Consider the following 24,573-nt stretch of genomic DNA (forward strand, 5'->3'; position numbering starts at 1 on the left):
TAGAGGGAATATTCCTGAACATAATCAAAGCCATTTATGACAAACCCACAGCAAATATAATACACAATGGAGAAAAATTGAAAGCCTTCCCACTCAAATCTGGAACAAGACAGGGATGCCCACTCCCACCACTGCTCTTCAACATAGTTTTGGAAGTCCTAGCCACAGCAATTAGACAAAAAAAATAAATAAATAAAAGGCATCCATATAGGAAGAGAAGAGATAAAACTGTCACTGTGTGCAGATGACATGATACTATACATAGAAAACCCTAAGGACTCAACCCAAAAACTACTTCGACTGAACAATTACTTCAGCAAAGTAGCAGGATATAAGATCAACATTCAGCAGTCAGTCGCATTTCTGTATACCAGCAATGAAATATTAGAAAAGGAATACAAAAATACAATTCCTTTTAAAATTGCACCCCAAAAAATCAAATACCTGGGACTACACCTGACCAAGGAGGTAAAAGACTTATATGCCAAGAACTATAAAACATTCATCAAGGAAAGTAAGGAAGATGTAAAGAAATGGAAAGATATTCCATGCTCCTGGGTTAGAAAAATCAATATTGTAAAAATGGCCATACTACCCAAAGCAATCTACAGATTCAATGCAATCCCTATCAAATTACCCATGACATTTTTCACAGAACTACAACCAAACAATCCAAACATTTATATGGAACCACAAAAGACCCAGAATCGCCAAAGCAATCCTGAGAAACAAAAACCAAGCAGGAGGCATAACTCCTCCAGACTTCAAGCAATATTACAAAGCCACAGTCATCAAAACAGTGTGGTACTGGTATCAAAACAGACAGACAGATCAATGGAACTGAATAGAGAACCCGGAAATAAACCCTGACACTTACGGTCAATTAATCTTTGACAAGGGAGGCAAGAACATAACATGGGAAAAAGAAAGTCTTTTCAGCAAGCATTGCTGGGAAACCTGGACAGCTGCATGCAAAGCAATGAAACTAGAACACACCCTCACACCATGCACAAAAGTGAACTCAAAATGGCTGAAAGACCTAAACATAAGACAAGACACCATCAAACTGCTGGAAGAGAACATAGGCAAAGCATTCTCTGACAGCAACCTCATGAATATTTTCTCAGGTCAGTCTCCCAAGACAGCAGAAATAAAAGCAAAAATAAACCCATGGGACCTAATCAAACTGACAAGCTTTTGCACAGTAAAGGAAACCACAAAGAAAACAAAAAGACAACTTACAGAATGGGAGAAAATAGTTTCAAATGATGCAACCGACAAGGGCTTAATCTCTAGGATATACAAGCAACTCATATAACTCAACAGCAAAAAAGCCATCTACCCAATTGAAAAATGAGCAAAAGACTTGAATAGACAGTTCTCCAAAGAAGATATACAGATGGCCAACAAGCACATGAAAAAAGGCTCAACATCCGTGATTACTAGAGAAATGCACATCAAAACTACCATGAGATACCACTTCACACCAGTCAGAATGGCCATCATTAATAAGTCCACCAAAAGCAAATGCTGGAAGGGGTGTGAAGAGAAGGGAACCCTCCTGCACCATTGGTGGGAATATAAGATGGTCCATCCCCTATGGAGAATAGTATGGAGGTACCTTATAAATCTATACATAGAACTACCATATGACCCAGCAATCCCACTCTTGGACATATATCCCGACAAAACTTTCCTTCAAAATGACACATGCGCCCATATGTTTATTGCAGCTCTATTCACACTAGCCAAGAGCTGGAATCAACCCAAATGTCCATCGACAGACAAACAGATTAGGAAGAAGTGGTATATATACACAATGGAATACTATTCAGACATCAAAAAGAATGACATAATGCCATTTGCAGCAACATGACTGGAACTAGAGACTCTCATACTGAGTGAAATATGTCAGGAAGAGAAAGATAAATACCATATGAAATCACTTATAACTGGAATCTAATATACAGTACAAATGAAGGAAAATCGTAGACTTGGAGAATAGACGTGTGGCTTCCTGGGGGAGAGGGAGGGAGGGATTGGCAACCATCAGGAGCTTGGGGTTAACGGATGAAAACTATTGCTCTTGGAATAGATTTACAATGAGATCCTGCTGTGTAGCATTCAGAACTATGTCTAGATACTTACATCGCTACACAACAATGGGAGAAAAAATTATGTATACATGTATGTGTTACTTGGTCCCCATGCTATACAGCAGAAAAATAAATAAATAAATAAAATTTAAAAAAAATCATAAAGAGCAGAAATTAATAACATGAAGTCAAAGAAAACAATTGAGAAGATCAATGAAATCAAAGGTGGTTCTTTGAAAAGATCAACAAGATAAAAAGAAGAGGGTTGAATTTGATAAATTTAAAAGTGACAAAGGAGAGATAAAGCTGACATTATAGAAATACAAAGCATCATGAGAGACTATTATGATCAACCGTATGCCAATAAAATGGACAAGCTAGGAGAAATGAACAAATTCTTCCAAAGGTACAACCGACCAAGACTGAATCAGGAAGAAATAGAAAATAGGAATAAAATAGTCACAAGCACTGAAATTGAAAATGTGATTTAATAAGTTCCAAAAAACCAAAGTGTAGGACCTGATGGCTTCATAGCTGAATTGTATCAAACATTCAGAGAAGAGTTAATTCCTCTTCTTCTGAAACTGTTCCCAATAATTGTAGAGGAAGGAACACTCCCTACCCTGTTCTATCTCCCTGATACCAAATCTAGACAAAGATACCACAAAAAAAAAGGAAATTACAGGCCAATATCGCTGATGAATATAGATGTAAAAATATTAGCTAACCACATCCAAATATATATTTAATATATCATACACCATGATCAAGTAGGATTTATCCCAGGGATGCAAGGATTCTTCAATATCTGCAAATCAGTAAGTGTGATACACCACAACAAAGTGAAAAATAAAAACCATATGATCATCTCAATAGATTCAGAAAAAGCTTTTGAAAAAATTCAACACCTATTGTTGATAAAATTCTCCAGAAAGTGGGCAGAGAGGTGAACCACCTCAATATAATAAAATCCATTTATGGCAAGCCCACAGCTAACATCATTTTCAGTGGTAAAAAAATTGGAAGCATTTCCACTAAGATCAGGAACAGGACAAGGATGTCCACTTTCATCAGTGTTATTCAAAATAGTTTTGGAAGCCCTAGCCATGGCAGTCAGAGAAGGAAAAGAAATAAAGGGAATCCAAATTGGAAAAGAATAAGTAAAACTATCACTGTTTGAAGATGACATGATACTATACTTAGAAAATCCTAAAGACACTACCAAAAAACAGTGAGAGCTCATCAATAAATTTGGTAAAGTTATGGGATACAAAATTAATACACAGAAGTTGATTGCATTCCTATATACTAACGATGAAAGATCATAAAGAGAAATTAGGCAAACCATCCCATTTACCACCACATCAAAAAGAATAAAATATCTAGAAGTAAATCTACCTAAAGAGACAAAAGAGCTGTACTCTGAAAACTATAAGACACTGATGAAAGAAATTGAAGATGACACAAATTGATGGAAAGATATACCATGCTCTTGGATTGGAAGAATCAATATAATAGACAAAATGTCAATGCTACCTAACACAATCTACAGATTCAATTCAATCCCTATCAAATTACCATGACATTCTTTACAGAACTAGAACAAAATATTTTAAAATGTGTATGGAAATACGAAAGACCCCAAATAGCCAAAGCAATTTTGGACAAGAAAAGCAGAACTGGAGCAATCAGGCTCCCTGACTTCAGGCTATACTACAAAGCTACTTTCATCAAAACAGTATGGTACTGCACAAAAACAGAAATATGGATCAATGGAACAGAACACAGAAATAAATCCAAGCACCTATCTATGGTCCACTAATCTATGACAAAGGAGGCAAGAACATACAGTGGAGGATAGTCTCTTCAATAAGTGGTGGTGGTAAAACTGGGCAACTGCATGCAAAATAATGAAATTAGAACATTCTCTAACCCCATATACAAAAATAAACTCAAAATGGATTAAAGACCTAAGTGTAAGGTCAGATACTACAAAACTCCTAGAGGAAAACATAGAACAGTCTTTGACATAATTCACATCAATATCTTCTTTGATCCACCTCCTTGAATAATGAAAATAAAGACAAAAATAGATGAGTGGGACATAATTAAACTCAAAAGCTTTTGCACAGCAAAGGAAATCATTTAAAAAAATGAAAAGACAACCCACAGAATGGGAGAAAATCTTTGCAAATGATGCAGCCAACAAAGGCTTAATCTCCAAAATATACACCCTCAATGTTAATCCAAATATCTATCATTAGATTTTAGCCCTTACTACTACACAGAAAGTCCTTTCATGAAAGGCTCCACTGTTCTTGTTCCTAGGTATATTACTTCCTATAACACTAAGTAGTGATTACTGAAACCACCTCTTTAAAATTACCTTGTTCATGAAAACATCTCTGTCCTTGACATCATGTTTTTTCTCCATTTTTTCTTCCTCAAGAGACTCATCCAGTTTTTATGTATGTGTGCCTAGTTCCCTATATAACAGTGCCTATTTCCCTATATATCTGTTTATCATATATATGTCTATGTGTATATATGTATGCATATAACATTTAAATTATAAAACTATTATATAGTAGAATTTGAAATTATTTTTTCTCAGAAAATGTTAAATACTCATTATGTAATCAATATATGATCATATGCATAAAAGCTACTACTCATTCTAAAGTATCCAGTATACCTAACTTAAAGTGAAGAATATAGAAGCTAAGAAAAGGCATCATTGAGCCATTTCATGAGGAATGTATTTTTCCCTTTCAAATATATCATGGGCTCATGAAAATTTTTAGATATCATGAAGAAATTATGAATTTTAAAATGTATAACTTCAAGTGCAAAATGAAAAACAATTCAAATAACTGTTAGAAACCTGAAATTAGTATAACATTATATATAAATTATGTCAAAAAATAAGATAGTTGATTTAGAAAGGCAATTTAGTTGTATTATAAAGAAAAAACAAACATAATTAAAGTAAGTTCAAGCAAAGTATATAGAAAAGAGAAGTTTACTAATTCCTTAATAAGTTGATTAAAAACACTTATGACTTCTTGTCCTCCTTCTTTACTGGCATATCTTAAAAGCCTCCTTCTTTGATGATATCTTCTCTAATTAATATGAAAGTTAAGTTCCACATTCCCCAGAGTCCGAGTCCTACCCTGACTTTAGAAGCAATTAATTATCTATTCACAACATTCTATAACGAAGTTTTGCCCTTTGACAGGAAAAGTAATTTATTCACTCAAATGTTTATTCAGTGGTTACATCCTTCACATTGCTAGCAGAGCCTGACTTAAAATATACCTGCAGAACTGAAAAAAAAATCACTTACTCATATAATCAAACATTAACTGGGTTAACTACCAGGCACTCTATTAGGTACTGGGATACCAAAACCAAATGAAGCCAAATCAAAACAAACCAAAAAACCAAAACCCAAAGAGATTAAGTTCCAGTCCCTAATTTCTAGAAACTAATAACTGAGTCAATGCAACAATGGCCAGAAACCAATTTGGTTAAGTAAATAGGAATTAGGTCATGGTGGTCTTTATAAAGACAACAGGGAAGACTAATGTTGTGAATGTCTTTCAGGCAAAGGTCACCAGGAACATGTCTGTAGATTAACAAAGTTAAATTGATATACTTGTTGCAACAAGAAACATGGCTTAATAGGGAACTATGGGACTATGTCTCTAAGAGGATGTTATAAATAGTTTATAGGGTTTTGGCTTTTGTAAAGTGATAGGAGTGCTCAAGGAAGCAAGACTTTTTTTAATTAGATTCTGTAAAGAAGGGAGGGAAATTCTGTGGTTGAGAAAGAAAACCTTAAATTTTCTTATTCAGATGGCAGGAAGAATATAGAGAAACTAAAGCCATGATTAGCAAAGGAGCATAGTCTGTTATATTAATGTAGACAAGGATATTTGGTTATTTGGGGTGGTTTGGACAATATTATTATTTTACTGTATAGAGACATTATTATACAATGGTCATGCTTTGTTGTGATCCTGGAGTGGTCTTGTGTGATGCTGACATTCTGAACTATACATCATATTCAGCATGAGAACATTACAGACTGTCTGCCAAGCACTGGTACAACATCACCCAGGCCTAACTCTGGTGCCAAGCCAGCTCCTGGGTCTCACTGGCTGTTTCTTTTTCTTTCTCAAATGAATATAAACAGAAGTATAACAGGATACTACCTATGTTTTAATAAGTCCACTTTGGCAGAAGTGATGTGAAAGCTTCTAAAGGAATATAACATTAGTGGCAGTAAAGACCAACTAGGGATTGTCATTTTAAACTGAAGTAAGCCATGATATTAGCTTTAATCAGGGTTGTGGTGATGGGAATAGAGAGAATTGGACAGTTTCAAAAGCTGTTAAGGGAACAAGATTAATTGAACTTGTCAAAGGGTAGACTTATGAAAAGGTAGAAAAAAATCCAGATGACCCAGTTAGCTTTTAGGTTTCTGGATTAGGCTGCTGGAAAAGGAAAAGGAAAAATAAAGAATAAATAGGGCTGGGGACAGATTAGAATTTTAAGTTTTCAGGCAAATATTCAATTAAATATATCTAGCAAGCATCTAGATATATTGGACTGGAAGGGAGAAACATGAGATAAATGTACACATTTGGGGGTCATGACAAAATAGATGCTATTTAAATGGAAAGTAATGAGTATAATCTACAAAAGAAAAACAAAGGAGGAACTGTGGAGAACTTCAATGTTAGAGGAAAAACAAGATGTAATAAATGGGAAAAATGTAAAAAAAAAAAAAAGGTAAGCAGTAGATAGCGGTATCCCATAAACCACAAGAGAAAAGAATTTCATGAAGAACAAAGAGGTTAGCAGGGTCTAGTCCTACAGAGATGTTAAGAAAATAAGGCACAAAAATATTCTTATGTGTGTTTATAGGAGAGAAAGTTTTTCTCAAAGATGAAAAAAAAAACATCCTGTTTAGAGGTTGATGAAAAAGACCCAGAAAACAGGGAGAAATTGAACATATGGATATGTGGCTGAATGGAAGAAGGTTGCTGAGGACACAGACAGTGAAGATGTTGAACACACCCCCCTCAACACACACACACACACACACACACACACACACACACACACACACACGCACACACGGAGATTAGCCTTAACTAGCCAAAGCACAGTCTCTTCCACCAAGGCATGGGGAAACAAAGAGGCCATTAGCAAAAATGCACTTAATTTAAAGATACTATTTTAACTACAGTAGGAGGGAAAGTCACCTACTACTATAAAGGGTGGATAAAAGATTAAGAGACTCATAAAAACTTGAAATAATCATTAAGAAAAATGGAGAAAATTTACTATGGAAGCATGGAAATATTAGTTAAGAAGTACTGATAAATCTGTTAAAATGTAGTATTTCAGCAATGGCATAATGTCTGACTGAAACATCTACAGCATAGTTATGAAAAAGGTAGGCGATTTGAGATGAGGGAAAGAGAAGCATTTGAAGACAGAAAGACAGCTCACATGGGCTCAGATTTTAAGGATGAAGGCACACTTGAGTGGAGAAGATTGTTAATCAGGTGGCAAAATCTTCAATGAGAAAACAATAAAATAAATTGGTGAATGACAGCCACTTGGCATGAAACACAAGGGAAAAGACAATTTTACATAGGAGCAGCACCTCTGGAAATGATAATGGGGCTGAGTAAAATACCAGTTCTAAAGGAGTTGGGGAGTTGAGTCATTAGTCTTAGTGGTGATCTTAAGGGTAAAAGTAGTTTCCACATATGAACAGGATGGATATACAGGACCGAAAGTTTGTTTTGGGAGAAGAGTTTCAGAGAGCACAGTGCCTGAGTATGAGAAAGCATGAAGAGGAAGTGAGGCAGAGGAAAGAGAGCATAGAAGAGCAGAGAGAACAAGATACTAGAAAGGACAGGTGAATAGAAATTCCTGTATTCTCTGTGGGAGACACAGATATTACCGATAAGGAAAATGTAGAATTAATTGGCTTGGAGATTTCCAACATAACTTGGTAAAGCATTGATTTGGTGTGGGTGTCAACAAGTATAAACCTCAGAAAGAGCCCAGGGCCTGCTGACCTTAACAGCTAGTAGGAAGGCTTTCAGGAGAACATTGTACAGGTGTAAAAATCAGCTTGTGGTAAGAAGAGGTTGTTTTGGTTTTTTAATTACTAACTTATATTACCATGTGCTCAATTTAAGGAATTGAGTAACAATTCCAGGTAATTCAGCTGGAAATTCTGTACTGTGGCAATACTAACAGAATGAGAGGAGGAATATCTAAGAGTCTGGTCAAGTCTCTACTGAGAATCAAACCTTTATGTACATAGGAATCACCTGTAGATCTTGTTTAAATGCAAACTGATTTATTAGGTCTGAAATCCTACATCTCTAACAAGCTCACAGATGATGACAATATTGGTTGTTCAGGAATCACATTTTGAGAAAAAATGTCCCCTAGCACTCAACTTTTAAATAAATTTATTTTAATTATACGGATAATATCCATGGTTAAAAGAGAAGGAAAATTATGTTAGATTTAAAAGTATATGAAACTGAAGTTATGTCCTGGGATCTTCCAATTAGCTGAAAGCACTTGATTCCTTCATTCATTTATTACTTCAAGAAAAAAAGAGGGGTAATATTTAGGCACTTTAATGGATGCCTAAAAATGAATTAATACCACTCAAGTCCATGAAACAGGCCCCCCAAGTGTTCAAAATAACCTATATAAACTGACAAGTGAAGAAGCAAGATAATTAATGTATTCCTAAAGTGCATATACATCATCATTACTATGCATTCCTCTCAAGGATTTTTAATACATATACATTATATTTACCCTGAAGGAAATGTCTAGGTAAATCATTTCATGTCCTATTTTAGTAGGCAATTAAGAATGACATTGTTATTTCAGAAAATGAGAGTAGACGTTGATAAAGGTGACTCACGAAGCATCAGAAAAAAGCGCTCATACAATATTGTACATTGTTTTAGCACTTTCAGTCTGTCATTGCTGATGCTACTGATTAAAAGCAAATTGCTTCTAAGTAACCATATAACAGAAATTTTCTGAAATTATATTGTTGAAATGCTAGAACTCAATTTCCCTGCTTGATCAAGGCTATTTTAAGATATAGAGATAGTATGGCAAACAGATAAGCTTTTTAGACAGATAAAATTTTTAATTAGCTAATAAAATGTCTGCCCCAGGTGATTCATTCTTTCAGTGGTCTAATGTGTTACATGAACTCTGAAACATAAGAGAACATCTTGTCTAAGGAATTTTCTACTTGTAGAATTTCCCTCAAAAATTATAAAAAGAATCTAATTTCAAATAAGTATACTCTGAGGTAAGACATTTTGCTATTTTCTACTATATACATTATTCTTCAATTTCATTTTAAAACTAAAATATTAACAGTATAATCCTAATTCTATTTTCCTAAAACTATTTATAATAGTCCATTATTAAGCTGATAACAAAAATTATAGAAAGCTAATAAATTTAAAATAATTTTCTCATTTATAGTCAACTCTGAGAAATGCTGATGAAATTATCTCTCCCCCTCAAGCAAGCTAAAAAAACAGATTATTTTGTCCTATAAGATCTTTTCTTATTCTCCAAAAGTTCCAGCAAGTATTACCTTGTATTTGTAGGAGTGTTTTATTGTTAAAAATCTAACATTTGTAACTCATGAAATCAAATGCTTGAAAGATAAAGCAGAGTTAATCCACACACGATCTTCCTATAGCTAAAATTATTTAACATAGTGTTTGTTCAGCCTGCCCACTGGAATATTTACTATGCCTGTTAGAAATTCCCTCACAAACTACTACCAATTATATACCAAAACTGGGTGTTCATAGTGTCGGTCAAAAAATCAAAGTGTTGATAATGTCCCTGAAGATGAAACATCTCCTATTAATTAAAAAAAAAAAACAATTGTGAAGGACAAAACTATAATGTCTCAGTAGGGAATAAAAACAGTAATCCACCTCTTAACATAAATATATATTGAAAAAGGCCATCTTTTAGTTATGGTAATGTAATAAATACATAAATATCTAGAAAATGCAAATATGTTATAATTTATGACAATTATTAATGACTATAAAATATAACTTTTTGATGATAGTAAGATCACGAACAAGGTCTTAAGTATAGCATTTCTAAGTTTTGGATCTATTTTAGAAAATTCTATTCTGCAGGCTTGCTAAAATCCTAGCATTGAGGTGAAAGAACAATAAACAAAGGGAAATCAAATGAATGTGTTTTAAAAAATCGTTGGTTTATAGCTAAACAATATAAAAGTGTTTTTTTTTTTTTTTTGCTTTTTGGGGCCGCACTCGCAGCATATGGAGGTTCCCAGGCTAGGGGTCCAATCGGAGCTGTAGCCACCAGCCTACACCACAGCCATAGCAACACAGGATCCAAGCCACATCTGCGACCTACACCACAGCTCACGGCAATGCCAGACCCTTAACCAACTGAGCAAGGCCAGAAATCAAACCCACATCCTCATGGTTCACAGTTGGATTCATTTCCACTGTGCCATGACAGGAACTCCATAAACAATATAAAAGTTAAAGAAGGCTTATGAAAAGCATTCCTGGTCATCACAGAAGAATCAAAAAAGATTAGTCTAAGCAAAACTTTAATTCTTCTTGAAGTGTTGAATATATTTTAAACATATATTTAAAGGCATTATATACTGCTTTAATCTTTTCAATGCTAATAGAATCAGAGTTCAGAGCACAGAGTTTACAAGCAGCAAAACTTAGAAAAATAAATAAAAAGTAATGGATAACCTACATTGACTTTTTCTTTAAGATCTGAGAAGTTGCCTTCCTTTCGATAGATTGCAAATTCAGGACTCTGTAACACAGCTTCTGAACGAGTAATCCAACTGTGAAGTTCAGTTATATCGACATCCAACCTAAGAAAGAAAAGAATGAGTCATTATTTCTTGATTATCTCTTTCTTCTGTATGGAAAAAAAAAGCAATCTATCTACATTTACCATTTTTCTCCCAATCTGAGACTCCTGCCTGATGCCTCTATTACCATTAATAGCACTACTATTTCCCTAGTCAAGTTGCCTCAAAATTTGGAGTCAGTTTTGATCTAGTCTTATGATCACGGAGGTCATATTATTCATCTCAATGTAGCAATGCCTTCTCCTATAAGCTATTCTTCAGCCCTTGCTTGAATGTTTGCACTGATTGAAAAATCAGTACTTTCAAAAGATAACCCTCTTTTTGGAACCTATTTACAGCAAACAAAAAAATCCTGCTGGTAGCTCCCGTTAAACCATACCTCCGAAACTCACGGCTGTAGCACCATATCCAACCATATTGACACTGCATTTAGCCACGTGATTTGTTGTAGCCAATTAGTAAGTATAACACAAGCATGAGCTTGATAAGTGCTTGCACCTTGGATCTGGTCTTCTTCACATTCTGAGAAGGCAACTGTTACAGAATTCCAATGACCCTAAAGTGCTTTAAGGACGCTCGGTCTTGCCAGGTAGAGAGACCACGTAAAGAACATGCTGCACCAGGCAAGCAAATAAAACCTTCTTTGACCTTCTGACCCCAATCAAACACCAGCTGAATACAACCAAGTGAGTGCTCCAGCTGACTCCACTTAGAGCCACAGGCTTGCCCACAGAATCCTGCCCACATTGCAGAATTGTGAGATATGATAAATAGCTATTTCAAGCCATTAAATTTTGAGGTGGATAACAAATGCTGCAATAGTTATGTGATCTCCTATACTGTTAGTCTCAAACATTCTTTTATTGCAGAGATATACAAAGATAATGGGAATAAACTATCAACTCTAAGTGATTCATGTCTAGTTAAACCAGAGATTTTGGGGGAGCCAGAGATGAGTTGCAGGGGTGGAGATGTCTATGAATCACTTGAAATTCCAGGCATAATTCTGAATGTGCATACATTTTTCTTGAGAAAGAACCTATAGATATTATCAGCATCTGTAAAGAAACTGCAATAAAGGGAATTTAGAGAACATCTAATCCAATCATTTATTAAATCAAAACAAACAGGCAAACAAATGAAAGTATCCAGAAAAATAACTCAATTTACATAGAAAACTTGTGGAGTAGACCAAAAATACAAATACAAGTTATAAGACAAGTAATGTACCCCGAGTACAACCCTGCTATAGCTTCTTTTCCTCAGCTGAAATCAGTTTTTAAATTGACTAAAAGATAATCTGATGATCATCCTGCCTTACTCCTATTACTTCAATGGATATTCCTTTGTTTGTCAGTATCTTACTTTCCTTAAAAATTGACTCCTAGAGGGATCGTATCAGTATTGTTTAGTATAATCAGGGAAGAACGGACAATTATCTTTTTACCTTATAAATACACTCAATGTAGCCTACTTCAATCAACTCAAATTTCAGGGCTTTAAATCATACAAAACTGTTAAGAATTTTTCATGTTAGTTGCAGGCTACTGTTTTAAAATTAAACTCATAAAGAGAGTCACAGAACACAAAATACTTCCAAAAGCATACCCTCTTTTGCTTTCTTACAAAAGTCTGTGACAAGGTATTATCAATCTCTCTATTCATATACGGCTGCCTTCTTTTCCTTATCTCACTTCCCCACTTTGCTACCTGGGATTACTTCTAAATAAACTACCTGCATCAAATATTTGTCTCCAGATCCACTCCTGTAGAAACCCAAACTAAGTCAATGATTAATAGCCCTAAATTAACCTGAAAGATGTAGTTTTTTCAATTTGAGCCCTGACTCCCTACAGGAAATATTTTAAACTTTCCCCAAAGTTCTCAAAGTTCTAATTCAACCTCTTTCTGTACCCATCAACAGATGATATTGTTCTTTTCTTTACAGAGCAAAGTACAATTATCAGACTAGAATTTCTCCCACTTCCACCTCCTATGTCCAAATATTCAGTTTACCTTTCTGTCCCCTCTTATTCCCTTTCCTTACATCTGAGCTTGTTTCCCTTCTTTTACTAAAATCTCATCTCTCTACCTGCATTTTGTACTTCATTCTCTTACTTCCACCAGAAGATTTCCATTTTGGAAACTTGACTTTTTGGTATAATCCACTATGGCCACTTTCGTCAAATTTGTGCCTTCTCCTTTACACTAGTCTGACTCAATGACACACCAAATATTCTCTGAATCATGATGGTGAGAAGTGAATATCCCCCAGTGACTGTCAAGTTCTGCCTTTAGACTTGGTCTCTCTGGTATCACACCTTTTTGATTCAGAGTATCTTCAATAAAGATCACTCATTTCTGTCTACAGGTCTATAAAACTACAACTTGACTTAAGATGCTAAGCTGGAATCACAGCTGGGAGAAACCTAGAAAGGCCTTAGTTGGATAAAGTTTTCACCAGGGCTAGAATTTACATTGCTCTTATTTGCAAATGTATTGTAATTATACTTTACTACTGTCTCCAAGCAATTACGAAGAGGGAAAAAAAAGGCAAAGGGTATTTATTCAGTTTGAAAGTAAAATAATTTTCTAAAGAATCTTATACTTTTAGACATCTTTCTGAAAAATGTGAAACTATACATATTTCATTTTAAAACAAATATCTTTCATTTCTGCCACAAAATGTATATTAAGTGCTTACTATATGCCCAAGAGTATTAAACTCCACAGATAAGAGAGATGAAAATGCAGCAGTCCACATTATCCAGGAGTTTGGTTTAGTGAAGCATCAGTTTGACAAAATAAAATGCTTTAGGCATCAAACTGGTGCTCAGCTCACACTGGGACTTTTTTAGGATAATCAAAAAACACCTTTTCAATGAATTAAGATTAAATCAGTTTCTAGACCAGAGGATCTGCCAAGTAAATTGGTTATCTCCACACAATGAAGGCTTTGTGGAGTCAACACCATGGTAACCGTCTACTTGCTGTTCAGACTGTGAAGACTTTAAGGGGGGCCTGGCACCAGTTAGCATGTAGTTCTAATAATTCAGATCAATTCAGGCAACAGGATGTGAAATTCCATATAAAGTTCTTTCCTCATTCAATGTTTTTGTCTGATTTCATAAATTTGGAAAGATACTGCAAAATGTGTTTGAATTCCCCCTTCACATAAGGATCTTTTAGGGAGATAGACTCTTTTGATTTACAGATTTATTTTTAACGGATTTCAATTTTTCCAGTGCAGTTGTGAGTACAATGATTTACTCAGGGAAAAAAATATGTATTCACAGGCACATGGTATAATATGTTACACTTTTTTTCTGAACTATAATGAAACAAAGTATTAATGAGTTTGCACTGTTCTCAGCTGTTAGACTTTTTCTTTCATCACTATAACATACTGATTCCTTTGGCAATAGGTTAGAGCCTATACCCAATTCTTACATGATTTGAGCTGTGATCCAGCGCTTATCTTATGTTTACATTTTTTTTTCCTGTTGCCTCCATTGGGGCTCGTTGCTTCGAGCATACCTGTGACTTCCTCGCTAATACTTGTTGTCCTAATGTAACATACAGCTGATACTCCACCATCTAATATTGTATATCATCCTTTAGACTTCTGGGAGTTAACTGTCAGCTGCTAGCACTTGTTTTCCTTCCAATATTCTGCCAGTAGGCATCCCCATATCTTTATGCCAGCAATGAGGATAGACTGGTGAAGGAGAAGCAGAGGCAAAGTTTCAAAAGGCTTCCCGTGCACTATTAATAAGTGCCAGTGGCCCATATTCAATGCTTAGTTTCAATGACATTTCCACGGCTTTTAGAAAAATGAACAAAGTCTCCTTCTTGGCTCCTACTCAGATCCTGGCCTCCAAGTAACAATTGCACATTTATTTTATTCCTTATCAATTTGGCAGCTATTGCTTCATCACTTTCTGTGGTTTGGCCCCTAGTTTTCACATTGTCACTGATATTGAATATTCTTCACATACCCTTACTGAGATGTATAGCAAATTAACAGACTCTACTGATTTAAATCCATACATGTTTCTAAACTGGGTGCTATCTATTCTCCCTAGCATTTTGACAGTGGTCTTTTCTATCATGCCTTGTACTAGCTGAGGATGGGTATTTAATCACCAACTGAAGACATCATACAGATGTAACTTAGGTAGCTTTTCCAAACCCTCAAGAAAACCACTGAAGGGTTATTGTAAATATCATATTAAATCTTGGATTCTGTGCCTGTATTTTTCTTCCTTCATAAATTTTCTCATTTCTACTAATTTTTATTCACTTTCTAAATTCTCAGGAAACACTGCTAATGAACTGACATAAAGTAAGTTGCTAATAATACTACACAAACAGAATCTGCCCATCAATAAAATTCCTTATTACTCCCTCATCTTGCTCTCATAACACACCTTACCCTGTACTTAAGGTACTTCTATATGTTATTACAGACTCTATCTCTTAAACCTAGTCTAACTTTATCCAACTTAAAATTCTCTTTATCTACTAAGAAAATTATGACTTCTAACTCACTCTTCACAAATTTTTCTTCCCTATAATTGTTGATGACTATTCTATTCTATATTTTTCAAGTATGTCCTAAAAATCTCATCTTTGTTATATATGATTAGCAATAAAGTGTGTTTTCTCTCCTTTACAAAGGCGTTCATCATAAAACCCCCAAACTAAAATTTGTAAAGTCTGACAAAACAAATATCCATGTATTTGAATTCTTTCTTTTTTATGGCAAAAAGTTCATTACCAAATCAGTGTGTTTGGTGAAAGAGACTTTCCATTTCTCTGGAAGTTTCGAAGTATCGAAAACCATGGTGCATATATATACCAAATACGTGGAAGGTCAACATTTTTGTGCAAGATCACATTGTACAAATGGGCTCTACTTGCTTTCCCATAAAAATAATGCAAATAAGATTGATTATACTTGCTTGAAGTCAAAATTGGGAGACACATGCCTGTGTGCAGGTATGTGTATATATGTACATATTTTAAGTAAATTAAAAGAAAAACATAGAGATGCACCCAAAAGAACTAGAGTAACACTTGTAGTTTAAAAAGTTGTCTTTTTTGCTGTTGAGTTGTATAAGTTGCTTATATTTTCTAGAGATTAAGCCCTTGTCAGTTGCATCATTTGAAACTATTTTCTCCCATTCTGTAAGTTGTCTTTTTGTTTTCTTTGTGGTTTCCTTTACTGTGCAAAAGCTTGTCAGTTTGATTAGGTCCCATGGGTTTATTTTTGCTTTTATTTCTGCTGTCTTGGGAGACTGACCTGAGAAAATATTCATGAGGTTGCTGTCAGAGAATGCTTTGCCTATGTTCTCTTCCAGCAGTTTGATGGTGTCTTGTCTTATGTTTAGGTCTTTCAGCCATTTTGAGTTCACTTTTGTGCATGGTGTGAGGGTGTGTTCTAGTTTCATTGCTTTGCATGCAGCCGTCCAGGTTTCCCAGCAATGCTTGCTGAAAAGACTTTCTTTTTCCCATGTTATGTTCTTGCCTCCCTTGTCAAAGATTAATTGACCGTAAGTGTCAGGGTTTATTTCCGGGTTCTCTATTCAGTTCCATTGATCTGTCTGTCTGTTTTGATACCAGTACCACACTGTTTTGATGACTGTGGCTTTGTAATATTGCTTGAAGTCTGGAGGAGTTATGCCTCCTGCTTGGTTTTTGTTTCTCAGGATTGCTTTGGCGATTCTGGGTCTTTTGTGGTTCCATATAAATGTTTGGATTGTTTGGTTGTAGTTCTGTGAAAAATGTCATGGGTAATTTGATAGGGATTGCATTGAATCTGTAGATTGCTTTGGGCAGGATGGCCATTTTTACAATATTAATTTTTCCAATCCACGAACATGGAATATGTTTCCATTTCTTTACATCTACTCTGATTTTGATTAAAGTTTTATAGTTCTTAGCATATAGGTCCTTTACCTCCTTGGTCAGGTGTATTCCGAGGTATTTGATTTTTTGGGGTGCAATTTTAAAAGGTATCGTATTTTTGTATTCCTTTTCTAATATTTCATTGCTGGTATACAGAAATGCCACTGACTTCATATGATATCACTTATAACTGAAATCTAATATCCAGCACAAATGAACATCTCCACAGAAAAGAAAATCATGGACTTGGAAAATAGACTTGTGGCTGCTGGGATGGGAGGGGGAGGGAGTGGGAGGGATCGGGAGCTTGGGGTTATCAGACACAACTTAGAACAGATCTACAAGGAGATCCTACTGAGCAGCATTGAGAACTATGTCTAGATACTCATGTTGCAACAGAACAAAGGGTGGTGAAAAAAAAAATGTATACATGTAAGGATAACTTGATCCCCTTGCTGTACAGTGGGGAAAAAATAAATTAATAAAAAGCTTAAAAAAAAGTTGTCAATTTTGAATTGTCAACAGTATATCATTGTATAAAACTTTGCTCTGATAAGTACATCAGAAGAGCCTCTTAATGGGCACTGATTGCACTCTCTTAATAGAGTAACCACCACATAAACTATTTAACTAAGATGACATTTTAACATAAACTTTAATTCAGTCACTTTCAATATACCATTTGGAACTCATCATTCCCAAATGTGTAAACTTGAAAGTAGAAATCCTCCAAGCTTCCAGACTTAACTAATTTGATTAGTAAGGTAGGTTATGAATGGCATTTTATATCTTTAAACATCTTTGCACTTAGAATTTCATAAAAACATATGAGTATCACCTTTAACAGCCTGAAAGTAAAGTATTAACATTTGTGAAATATGTTAATTCTTGCAGGATCCTAAGGCTCTAGGCTTTAAACCAGGTGAATTAACAAACCAAATTTTTAATGTACATGTTAACTAGCTAGAACTCATATTTTCATTTTCAAGGAAACAAAACCATGAACTTTTGCTGGTACTACAATGTAGAAGAAATCTTTCTGGAAGTGAGGTAAGATTTTTAAATTTTTGTTTATTAAATTTTTTTGTTTGTTTCTTTGTTTGTCTTTGTCTTTTCAGGGCCATATCCATGGCATATGGAAGTTCCCAGGCTCGGCTGAATTGGAACCACAGCTGCTGGCCTACACCACAGCCACAGCAACACGGTATACGAAACTCATCTGCGACGTATACCACAGCTCATGGCAATGCCAGATCCTTAACCCACTGAGTGAGGCTAGGGATTGAACCCACGTCCTCATGGATGCTAGATAGGTTCACTACCACTAAGCCATGATGGGCACTCCCTGTTAAATTTGTTAATAACCATCTTTCCTCTTCAGATTTCTAGAAAGTGAGAAGACATTTTCATTCCATATTGGTATATGGCTACTCTCTGGATCACAGGCCATTTAATGAACTCCTACTCATCTTTCAAGACTCAATTCAAGATAAACATCTGTGTAGGTTTTCTTGAATAACCTCTCTCTACTCTTCCCCATTCAACTTTCCTTCTGGGGAAACTGGTTCCTCCCTCCCAAATGTTTCCACATGTTATTTTCTTTTAAAAATTGAATAAATAGAATATGAATTCAATCTGAACCAGAGAGATCTCATAAAATAGCAAATGAAATATTCTTTTTTTTTTTTTTTTGCCATTTCTTGGGTTGCTCCCATGGTATATGGAGGTTCCCAGGCTAGGGGTCCAATTGGAGCTGTAGCCGCCAGCCTACGCCAGAGCCACAGCAGCGCAGGTTCTGAGCCGCGTCTGCGACCTACACCACAGCTCACGGCAACGCCGGATCCTCAACCCACTGAGCAAGACCAGGGATCGAACCTGCAACCTCACGGTTCCTAGTCGGATTTGTTAACCACTGTGCCACAACGGGAACTCCTGAAATATTCTTTAAATATTTTCAAAAATCAAAGTTCCCGTAGTGGCACAGTGGAAACGAATACGACTAGGAACCCTGAGGTTGCGGGTTTGATCCCTGGCTTCACTCAGTGGGTTAAGGACCCAGCGTTGATGAGCTATGGTGTAGGTCACAGATGTGGCTCGGATCCGGTGTTGCTGTGGCTATGGCATAGGCTGGCGACTACAGCGCCAATAGACCCCTAGCCTGGGAAACTCCATATGCCACAGGTGCAACCCTAAAACACCCTTAAAATCAATATAAACCCCACTAGTGCTAAAATATAAAGTATTTTTTAGGGTTTTGAGATGTGCTGAGTAATTACTCTACTTTTAGAGTAATATGGTAATTACTCTACTTTTAGAGTTATACAATATTATTAAAGGGGAAAATCCTGTTTAACTAGGAGAAGACAAGTCAGCATTAGATAACTACTTCCCCTTTAAATCAATAAAGTTTGTGTGTACATACACAGGTATGCATGAGTTTGTGTAGTGTGAGTGTGTTTTCCTTGATGGGAGGGGGATATAGGGCCAAATGATTGCCTTAATTTTTTTTTTGTCTTGTCTTTTTTTTTTCTTTTCCAGGGCTTCACCTGCGGCATATGGAAGTTCCCAGTCTAGGGGTCGAATCAGAGCTATACTCCTGGCCTATGCTAGATCCGAGCTGCTTCTGTGACCTATACCACAGCTCACAGCAGTGGGAAATCCTTAACCTACTGAGCAAGGCAAGGTACTGAACCTGCATCCTCCTGGATACTAGCTGGGTTTGTTACTGCTGAGACACAACAGGAAGCCCTACCTTAATTTTTTTTAATGTGTGTGAATGGATGTGAGTGTTTGGATGTGTTTGTATGTCTGTAATGTGCTTTAAATGTAAAGTAAATGTGGTGCACTGGAAAATCACTGAACTGAAAGTCAGATGTCACAGGTTTTAATCACCCATCTTAATCTTCATGCTGTTTCCTTGGGCAAATGACTTAACTTCTCTGATCTTCCTTTACTTCTTCCTTTAAATGGCAAAAATTCAAAAGCTTCCATTAAACTGGCCTTAAAATAGAAACTAACAAAGACTTTATAAAAATTACTCTTAAATGTGTTTATTTACCTCACTAATTAAAGCAATTTTGACCTGAGATACAAAGCTGAGGTCAGCTTTGCTTACAATGCAGCTTTGATATTCCAGTTACATTTGTCTGTTCATCAGGCAATCAAATTAAATCACATTTAAAGATGTTATAATCCCTGGTTATAATAAGAACCTATAAGTCCTTTTTAACACTTTACAGAGCACCTGAAATGAAATATGATGAATGGGGAAAAACTACTGTCCTCAGTGAATATAAACTTGCTCTATTAAGAGTCCTATCAAATAATAATTGGTTTTCCTTATATTTGTGTGATCTTATTTACAAGCTTAAATGTATTTTTAGTTTCATATGTGTCAGTTTAAGCACATCACTCATAAAATAATACATTTCAGTACAGTAAAATTTAATGACTCCAGATTGCACTGAAATGCATCTTTAAAAGATACTAAAAAATCAATTTCTGTATAGTTTACCTTGTCTTAAAATATGCCTCTTTTAATGTGTGCTTCAAAATCTGAATTCTATTTCAAAATGTAAAATTTGTCCTTAAAATCACGCATCTTCTTCATTTTGACAATAGGGAAAATCAAATTACTTGTTTAATGTATATAAAAATACTCCCTTTTAAAATATATGCCCTTGAATACAAATCCAGAGATTTAATACTTTAAGACATAAGTGAGAGAAAACTCCTTGAGTTATCGAGCACTACTATTAATCTTTGTATCTCTAGGAGAGTTAGTTATACTAAATAGAATAACTAGGAGAGTTAGTTATACTAAATAGAATAAAACTCCTACCAAAAAACTGCTTTTCTGCAAAAGGTAAAACAACAAAAATATTCTAATATGTGGTAGATTAAAATGACTTGAAAATAATCTTCTTAGAAGTTCCCTTTGTGGCTCAGTGGTTAACGAACCTGACTAGGATCCATGAGGTTGAGGTTTCAATCCCTGGACTCAGTGGGTTAAGGATTCCACAGCGTTGCCATGAGCTGTGGTGTAGCTCACAGTCATGGCTCTGATCTGGCGTTGCTATGGCTGTGGCTGTGGCCAGCAGCTGTATCTCTGATTCAACCCCTAGCCTGGGAAATTCCATATGCTGTGGGTGCAGCCTTAAAAAGCAAAATATATATATTAGCTTAATTTGGTAACAAATTTCAATCACTTAAAAATACATCGGGGAGTATCCATGAGGATGCGGGTTCAATCCCTGGCCTTGCTCAGTGGGTTAAGGATCCGGTGTAGGTCAGGGATGTGGCTCAGATCCCACATTGCTGTGGGATAGGCATAGGCAGTCAACTGCAGCTCCAATTTAACCCTTAGCCCAGGAACTTCCATATGCTGCAGGTGTGGCCCCACAAAAAAAATAAAGAAAATTTAAAAAATAAAAATACATTGGTAATATTTACTTCTAAACTGTGACATGGTTGATAAGAAGTCATTTTACATCTTCTATTAATATAACTTTCAGGGAAATACACCTTAACACTAAGGAAATCCCACAAACTCTAATATGTTAGAACCAGCGAGATGAGAGGAAAGAGTTATAAAGGCAAAGAGTATGAAAGCACATGGTCAAAAACTGCATGACCCAGAGGACTGCAAATAAAATGTTGCTAAGCCACAGATGCCTGGAGCCTATTTTTCATTTTCAGTAAATTGAAAGTCCCTTTGAAACACAGTTCTGTGCAAGAAAATCACCTTAACACAGGTTAATAGAAATATTATTTTAAGTGATAGATGAAATCTTGTCACAAGAATAAATCTATTATCTTACAATGTAACATGCTCAAGTTGAAAACCCTGAGCCGTTTATTTTAAAATCAAATTTGATGTTTATTTAAAATGATGAAACCAAAAAGCAAAGCTGGACATGTCCTTGTGAGAAGCAAATGTGAGCACTAGAGGGTGCACATTCTCTTTCATAGCTTGTCTGTACTTTAATTTGGCTTCACTTTTATTTTCTTATCTACATAATGATAACATAGTGACAAATGGATTTTTCATGGGAGTTCTCTTACAGAGAAACATAAAATGTCCAAAGATATAGATAAATTGGTGTAAAAAGAACATGCAAGGAAGGCACCCTCAGATGCACAGTTGAAATGCCTGAAGGCATTTTAACACACGCGAAAAAGTATATTGAAGTTGTAATACAGAGATTCCCTGGAGAAAATGTCTTCAATGTGGGGAGACACGCTTAATCCAAATAATATAGTAGCATTTTTCTGGGCTTATTAACTCAGGAGTTTTTCCCTAGTTCATTAAATTTACCTATTTTTTGAACATTAATAAATATATGGTCACTTGTGTCCTATAAATCTGCCTATCATTAAATTTCTGTACCATCTAGATTTTTTTAAATGTCAATTTAACATTGAATCAAATTCAAGGAAAAATAGCATTTTAAGCATCTTGTTCATGTCACATGCTTTCATAAAAAAAAACTCATCTCTCATGATAACTGTATAGGCTACTTATCATAACCTTCATTTTCATTGCTATATCGTGAACATACAGCTTTAGAACCCTCCTTCACTTTCAACACACAGCGAACTCTGGAGTTAAGATTCAAAACCAGGTTTGTCTGAATTGAAAGATTTCCACTATACTAGTTTTCCTTTGTTCCAAAGGAAAGGGAAACCACTTTTTTAAATATTAGGGAAAACTCAACATGAACTTCCTGTTTATTTCTATACAGTACAGTCTAGTGGTTATTACCATGCTATTTTGGGTTATGCCATAATTTGATTGAAGTCTAACACTAGGACATTAACTCTGAACATTTTTACTAACCTAAAGTATGATATTCAGTTGCAAGTTCATACCCTCATGGCATTATGAAATAGTCACTTTTCCCAGTTTATTTTTACTTCGCAGTATTCTTAATTTCCTAAAATCCCCCAAGTTCTAATCTGCAGATGTGTTTTCTGATGTTAGAACTGATTAAGCATAGATGACAAAGATTATGGCATATAAGAGGGTTAAGACGACAGATGGTAGCACTAGACGTCTTGCACTTGGGGAGTTCCTGCTGTGGTACAGCAGGTAAAGGATCCAGCATTGTCTCTGAGACAGCACTTATTTGATCCCTGGCCTGGCAGAGTGGGTTAAAGATCTGGCATTGCTGCAACTGTGGCACAGGTCACAGCTGTGGCTAGGATTTGATCCCGGCCTGAGAACTTCCATATGCTGCAGACTTGGCCAAAAAAGAAGAAAAAATAAAGAAGTCTTGCACTTTGAAAAACAATTATATGGGACTACTATTTATTCCTTGATGCTGAAAAAAGGCACCTAACTTTGAAAAGAAAACTTTTTTCACTGATAAAGATCTCTCTACTGAAAGACAGAAAAATGCTCCAGCAGTATCCTAGAGTCCATGAGATTTAAAATGTAGAATAGCCATAGTCTAGGCTAAGTGCACCATTTGCATAAATAGCCTCAACAAGTTCATAAAGTCTCAGTCATGCTTTTATTTTCAGCAAAATAATCTGATGAAATTATCTTTAGCTTCTCATTACATATAACATGACATAGAGTTTAAGAATGCAGCATCCCGGAGTTCCTGTCGTGGCTCAGTGGTTAATGAATCCGACTAGGAACCATGAGGTTGCGGGTTCAGTCCCTGCACTTGCTCAGTGGGTTAACGATCTGGCGTTGCCGTGAGCTGTGGTGTGGTTGCAGATGCGGCTCGGATCCAGCATTGCTGTGGCTCTGGCGTAGGCCAGTGGCTACAGCTCCGATTGGACCCCTAGCCTGGGAACCTCCATATGCCGCGAGAGCGGCCCAAAGAAATAGCAAAAAGACAAAAAAAAAAAAAAAAAAAAAAGAATGCTGCATCCTGTGCTAGATGACTGGATTCAAATCCTCATTGCACTGCTTCCTATAAATTTTGTGACCTTGAACAAACCATGTGACCTTTCTGTACCTCACTGTTCCCATAGGCAAAGAGGGGCAATAATAAAAAAAAATTGCTTTGTAGTATTCCTTTAATGGTTAAGTATGTCAATATGTACAAAATATTTAGAAGAGTGCTTCACATATGGTATATACCATATGTGTTAGCTACTGTGCTAAGTGCCTTCCATGAACCTTGCCTGCTGGGTTTAAGCAGCCCTTGGGCCACCTCCCACATCCTCATTGAGAGTGGAGATAATTGCCTCAGGGTTTTGTTAAGGAATGGTAAAGTTAAAGCCATTCTTCTTTTTTCTTCTTCTTCTTTTTTTTTTTTTTTTTTTTTTTGTTCGTTTGTTTGTTTTTGCTTTTTATGGACGTTCCCAGGGTAGGGTTCCATCAGAGCTGCAGCTGCTGACCTACACCACAGCCACAGCAACGCAGGATCCGAGCCTTTTCTGCAACCTACACCGTGGCTCATGGCAATGCCGTATCCTTAACCCACTAAGCAGGACAGGGATCAAACCCTCGTCCTCGTGGATACTAGTCAAGTTTGTCACTGCTGAGCCATGGAGGGAACTCCCCAAAATGAAACTGCAAAGAAATCTGTTAACAAGGAAAAAAAAATACATAACATCATCAAAAGCAAAATAAGCTCATTTATTGCA

General features: G+C 35.8%; 1 protein-coding gene across 25 annotated transcripts in view; it reads right to left on the reverse strand.

Annotated features, from left to right (window-relative positions):
* Window positions 1–24,573, reverse strand: part of DMD (dystrophin) — a 2,611,869-nt gene that overhangs the window by 1,475,829 nt on the left and 1,111,467 nt on the right. For all 25 annotated transcript variants that reach the window (XM_021079543.2, XM_085006422.1, XM_085006420.1 and 22 more), the window contains 1 exon segment: window positions 10,935–11,058. In XM_021079543.2, the coding sequence (XP_020935202.1) occupies window positions 10,935–11,058 (124 nt within the window).

The sequence above is a fragment of the Sus scrofa genome, chromosome X, assembly GCF_054392235.1.
Source record: "Sus scrofa isolate SSC_HxYL_T2T_F1_AM1 chromosome X, Sscrofa_HxYL_maternal_Yorkshire_Landrace_v2.0, whole genome shotgun sequence".
Lineage (NCBI taxonomy): Eukaryota > Metazoa > Chordata > Mammalia > Artiodactyla > Suidae > Sus > Sus scrofa.